At 44.4% G+C, this 6,433-nt stretch overlaps 1 protein-coding gene across 1 annotated transcript in view; it reads left to right on the top strand.

The window, feature by feature from the left end:
- The first annotated feature begins 2,227 nt into the window (after positions 1-2,227).
- Positions 2,228-6,433, top strand: part of THG1L (tRNA-histidine guanylyltransferase 1-like) — an 8,832-nt gene continuing 4,626 nt past the window's right edge. Inside the window, exons 1-3 of the mRNA XM_005870542.2 lie at positions 2,228-2,653; positions 3,833-4,009; positions 5,083-5,252. Coding sequence (XP_005870604.2) covers positions 2,400-2,653; positions 3,833-4,009; positions 5,083-5,252 — 601 coding nt within the window. The 5' untranslated portion in view covers positions 2,228-2,399. The remainder of the gene's footprint in view (positions 2,654-3,832; positions 4,010-5,082; positions 5,253-6,433) is intronic.

A 6,433-nucleotide genomic window follows, 5' to 3' on the forward strand; every position in this document is an offset into this window, starting at 1 on the left:
TCCGGAAGGATGTCCGGAAGGTCATTTGGCTGTCTGGTCTAATTAGCATATTATGCTTTTATTATTATAAATTTTATTTATATATAATATATACTCATCTAGATCATCTATCTATATCTTTCCCTGGATGGATATACAAGAAACTGGTAAAAGTAATTGCCTAAAAGTAGGGAGTTAGGAATTAGCAAGAGACTTTTCACCATACTAGTATATCCTTTTATATTGTACTAGAGGCCCGGTGCACAAAAATTTGTGCACTTGGGGGGAAGGAGGGGGTCCCTCAGCCCATCCTGTGCCCTCTCACAGTCTGGGACCCCCAGGAGATAATGACCTGCTGGCTTAGGCCTGCTCCCGGGTGGCAGAGGGCAGGCCCAATCCCTAGGTGCAGCCCCTGGTCGGGCTCAGAGCAGGGCCAATTGGGGAATTGGGGCGCTGTCCCGTCATGCACAGAGCAGGGCAGATTGGGAAGTTGCGATGCCACCCCTAGTCACACTCAGGGTACAGCCGATTGGGGGGTTGGGGCACCTTTGGGAATCACTCACTTTCCACGTTTACACTGAGCACTCACTGTGTCCCGAGTTGGTGCCAGCCCATATGGCTGTAAAGACGAACAAGCCATGGGGCTGGCTTTTGATAAACAAAGTTTAGGGGGAAACAGTTGTTTCAACAGAAAACTGGAAAGCATGTTTCCTGGCACGTGTATATGCATGCCCTGTCGTTTATGACTGTCCGTCCCATTTTAATGGATTCAATCACAATTACTGATTTTCCTTTTGCTGAGGGCAGCATTATGTCTTGGCATGGCACTGTGACTGTCCCGTCTTTATCTAAAATGTTGATATATTGCTAATTGTGAAGTTCCTTGCAATAGATTTGATTTTTTAAAATTTTGCATTGCAGCACTAGCGGTTTGGCTCAGCGGATAGAGTGTTGGCCTACGGACTGAAGGATCCCAGGTTCGAGTACAAGTCAAGGGCATTTATCTCGGTTGCATGCAGGAGACAGCCAAGCAATGTGTCTCTCTCAAATTGATGTTTCTCTCTCTGTGTCTCTCTCCCTCCTTTTTCTCTCTGTAAATATCAGTGGAAAAATATCCTCGAATGAGGGTTAAAAAAATGTTTTTTTTGCATTGCAGTATTATTTGCAATCTTGATTACTGAGCATTTTGGCACTCCTTAAATTTGCGCCCCAAACAAGTGCCTTACTCTGCTCACCTCATGTGGCCTTGCTAGTTAAATATTCGATTGTACATTGGACATTGCGGAAGATACATTGTGGACTCTGGACTCTGATGTCTTTTCCTGAAAAGAATTGATGTTTGTCCTTGCAGGTAGTTAGCTTTACCTGACTCCTCAACTCTGGCTCTCCTGAGGTGGTCACCAACCAAACCCCACACCTCGTTGTGGGGTGCCAGCTGTCCTCTCCCCTGGCTCCTGGTGTTAGTCTCCCCCTGGTGCAGTTCGAAGTTGGCCATGACCTGGGCCGATTTTGTGTTTTGTGCTTCCCTTGTTCTGGGATTGGCCTTGCGGGGCTTCCTCCTTCCTAGCTTCTCTATTTGCTGCCATTTCTTTAGCTCTATTTTCTGTGTAGTATTTCTCTTTTCCCATGTGTCAGTTGCTCTTGAGTTTTACAGTTTGATTATTATAGTTTGCATTTTTGTAAGTTCTACTGGATTCTTTTTTGAAGTGCCTGGTCATTTCTTTTTTTTTTTCCTCACCCAATTCTGACTTTATTTACAACTGGTCATTTCTAATACTCAGTAGATCTTTGATCATGTTTTTAATTTTTAAAAAATATATATTTTATTGATTTTTTTACAGAGAGGAAGGGAGAGCGATAGTTAGAAACATCGATGAGAAAGAAACATCGACCAGCTGCCTCCTGCACACCCTCCAATGGGGATGTGCCCGCAACCAAGGTACATGCCCTTGACTGGAATCGAACCTGGGACCCTTCAGTCCGCAGGCTGATGCTCTATCAACTGAGCCAAACCGGTCAGGGCTCATTGTCACTATTTTTAATTACAATTTTGTGTGTTCCCTGTATAAACAAAGAGAAAATAGACTGGAAGGAATTTCCACACTTTGCCATGGGGAGGGAAGATAGAAAGTATTAATTTTTTAATTATATTTTTCTCTATATTTTACATATTGTACAACAAATAAATAAATACTATTTAGAAAGAAAAAAAATCAGAAAACTTTAAACTTAGATGGAAATTTTTATAAACTTCGTCAGAGTGATTTGCTGTAGGATGGGAGAAAAGCCAGCCACACTGGGTCTCGCAAAGGGAAGGCTGAAACCCTCCTTCCAGGCCCGGAAGTGGTTTGAGGACTACAAGGAGAGGCGAGAAAGATGCCGACCTCCGCTAGGGCTAGAGCGGCCACACACAAAAAGACATGGGACTTCCGGGGCGGGGCTCTCCGGTTTTTCACCCTCCGTGTGGCGGGGTGGAGGCGGGAATGTGGGTCTCTTGTAACGTGAAGGTTCGCGATTGCCTGGCTTCCACTTCCGTCACTCTGAAACGGTGCCTGAAATTGGGGGTGACCATGGCAAAGAGCAAGTTCGAGTACGTGCGGGACTTCGAGACTGACGACACCTGCCTGCCCCACTGCTGGGTGGTGGTGCGGCTGGACGGCAGGAATTTCCATCGGTGAGTGAGCTCAAGCTCTGGGCCGCGGGCCCGTCGGCGCTTCCGGGTAAATCCTACAGCGATCGCGGGCGCCTGCTCATTGTTACCGAGGTAACGCGGCAGCCAATGAGCTCGCGGCTTTGAGCATCGTTCTATGTGCGGGCTAACGCGAGCTTGGAAGCAAGCTCTCTGGGTAGTTCAATGGGACTGGGTGCTCCCGGATTGGAAGCCGGGCTGGGTTTTATGCGAGCATAGACCTGTTCGTAAGGACCTTGTGGAAAAAAGTCACTCTCGGGCACAGTACTTTAGCTCTTCAGCCAATTGCCCAGCTATTTTGTTAAGAGTGCTGACTGTTCTGAGGCCCATTGAGGCCTTGCTGTGGGCAACTCTTACAGTATGTTCTTTCACTGTCAGTATCAGGCCATATGGTCTGGGCTCAGGAGGAAATAAAGTCAGAAAAAAGGCAGAAATATAACAAGTCAACTTTTTAAAGTACTATTTTAATAATGATTATTATAACTAACATTTATTGAACACTTCTAGGGAGCCAGGCATAATTACATTTGTTATCTTCCCCTAGTCGTCAGGACAATTCTATTAAGTAAAGATATCCCCATCCTATATAATAAAAGCCTAATAAGCAAGTCGACCAAAGGCAGAACAACTGGTGGAACTACTGGTTGCTATGATGTGCACGGACCACCACCGGACAGACACTCAACACAGGAGCTGCCCCCAGGCCCCAGGCCAGCCAAGGCAGGTGCCATGGGGGGGGGGGGGGAAAACACCCTGCCGGTTGCCCCATAGAGGGAGGCGACAGGCGGCGGCGGAGGCAGGGCTGGCGAGCGGGCAAGGCGGGTGCCAGCGGGGACCCTGATCACCCACCAGTTGCCCCACAGATCGGCCATGATCGCCAGCCAGGCCTAGGGACCCTACCCATTCTTGAATTTTGTGCACTTGGCCCCTAGTTTTATAGAAAAGGGAATTGAGGCTTAGCAGTTATGTCCCCTTTTTTCTGTTGCTCAGGACAAGAAAAACCTGAAATCTTAAGAGAATTGATTAGGTTGTGGCTAGTGGAATGTTTGGACTCACAGTACTATTTCAGTACCTTCCTCTTTGAACAGCCTCTTTGATCCTTAGTGTTAATAACAAGCTCTCTTATATTCATGTCCCTTTCCCTCTTCTCTTTCTTTTATGAAGGTTTTCTGAGAAGCACAACTTTGCGAAACCTAATGACATCCGTGCTCTCCACCTAATGACCAAATGTGCCCAGACTGTAATGGAAGAACTGGAGGATATTGTGATTGCATATGGACAGAGTGATGAGTACAGCTTTGTGTTCAAGCGGAAAAGCAATTGGTTTAAAAGAAGAGCCAGGTAATTCCATAGCCCAGCTCCATCAGACCATTTCTTATCAGCATCTGGTTTCTGTTTTTCTTAAACATAGACTCGCAGACCACAATATGTCTGCAGTATTTGCAATTGCAGAATGTTTGTATATTTCTGTTTGGACTGTTGTACTTCATCGGATATCTGAGCATTCCATATCCCTCTTCATCTGATTCTTTCCACTCCATTCCCCATCACTTTATCCTCTAGACCAGCGGTTCTCAACCTGTGGGTCGAGACCCCTTTGGGGGTCGAACGACCCTTTCACAGGGGTCACCTAAGACCATCGGAAAACACCTATATAATTACATATTGTTTTTGTGATTAATCACTATGCTTTAATTATGTTCAATTTGTAACAATGAAAATACATCCTGCATATCAGATATTTACATTATGATTCATAACAGTAGCAAAATTAGTTATGAAGTAGCAACGAAAATAATTTTATGGTTGGGGGTCACCACAACATGAGGAACTGTATTAAAGGGTCACAGCATTAGGAAGGTTGAGAACCACTGCTCTATACTGAGTTGGCGTTGAACATTTAAGACTAGAAAAATAGACCATGGAATATAATATTAATGATTCATAGGCTGGCTTTAGTCAGTGACAGACACTTATACAGGCATTGCAGTATTGCTTAAACCATTAATGAAGGAGAATTTCAGTACAAAATAGACAAATCTCATATTTGAGTATTTTGATACTCTTACAGGAAACAAATCATATAATAAATTGGCATGTTTTTAAAACAATGGTTCCTCTCCTTTCAAGACTTAAAAAAACACCTCTTGAACCATAAATTCACATTACATCTTACAGAAAAAAAAGTTGGTATTAGTAAATTACTTAAAGGACTAGAAGGAGAGGCAGGCTACATTTCAAATATGTAACTGAAATATTAAAATAGTTTTTCTTGTCCCAACATATTTTATCTCTAGGTTTGCTGGCCAGTTTGTGTAATCTCTCTGTTACACCCGCAGGCCCTATCAGAGTGTTGAATTAACGACATGTCTTTTCTCTTTCTTGCTCCACCCACCGTGCCTTACACTTGGAAGTAAGTTCATGACTCATGTGGCCTCCCAGTTCGCCTCCAGCTACGTGTTTTATTGGCGGGATTACTTTGAAGACCAGCCCCTTCTGTATCCCCCAGGCTTTGATGGAAGAGTTGTGGTGTATCCTAACAACCAGACCTTAAAGGACTACCTCAGTTGGCGGCAAGCAGATTGTAAGTGAAAGGAATTAAGCAGGTGTAAATTAAACCACCAACTCCATACTTTAGAGGTGGTGGATGATCTGGTACAGGTTTGGCTCACATGTATTTTGTTTGGAATGAAAGATTTCAAAAAACTTTTTTTAGCATTTTTCAAAAAAATATATTTTATTGATTTTTTACAGAGAGGAAGGGAGAGAGATAGAGAGTTAGAAACATCGATCAGCTGCCTCCTGCACAGCCCCTACTGGGGATGTGCCCGCAACCCAGGTACATGCCCTTGACCGGAATCGAACCCGGGACCCTTCAGTCCGCAGGCCAGTGCTCTATCCACTGAGCCAAACTAGTCAGGGGTTTTTTTTTTAGCATGTTTTTAATTGATTTTTTAGAGAGAGAGGAAGGTCCAGAGAGCAAGAGGGAGAGGGAGAGAAACATCAATCGGTTGCCTCCCATGTGCACCCTGACCAGGGGCTGAACCCACAACCTGAGCATATGCTCTGACAGGGAATCAAACTGGTGACCTTTTGTTGCACAGGACAATGTTCAATCAACTGAGCCACACCACGCAGGACTCAAAAAAATTTTTAATTAGTTGAAAGTAATTGAAAAATTGGGAGATTTCATGTCAGTACCCTCAATTTCCAGTTTTTTTGCTTTTTTAAAATCAAGATCTGGCAGTACTAAGTCTGTATTCCCACACAGTAGTGGACAGAACCTGTGCAGGGCTGCCTTTACACACACACACATACACACACAAATGCACACGCCAGTGTGCCTCAGTCTACCATTCCCTGTTCCCTGAGGTAGGGAAGGGATGACCTACTCAGTGGGTTTGAGTTGTGACTCCTGCCTTACATAACTATGATGAAATGTTTGTGAGACTTTTTTTCATTTTTTGTATCTTGATTTTGTAAGAACTGGAAAAGAGGTAGGAATAATGTGAACCACATAACTTCGAAAGTATTCCTAAGCTTGGTGCACAAGTTAACAGATGTGTATAAAGCATAACTGAAATGACAGAATAAAAAACTGTTAAGCCGAAACCGGTTTGGCTCAGTGGATAGAGCGCCGGCCTGCGGACTGAAAGGTCCCAGGTTCGATTCCGGTCAAGGGCATGTACCTGGGTTGCGGGCACATCCCCAGTGGGAGATGTGCAGGAGGCAGCTGATCGATGTTTCTCTCTCATCGATGTTTCT

Source organism: Myotis brandtii, unplaced genomic scaffold (assembly GCF_000412655.1).
Source record: "Myotis brandtii unplaced genomic scaffold, ASM41265v1 scaffold32, whole genome shotgun sequence".
NCBI lineage: Eukaryota > Metazoa > Chordata > Mammalia > Chiroptera > Vespertilionidae > Myotis > Myotis brandtii.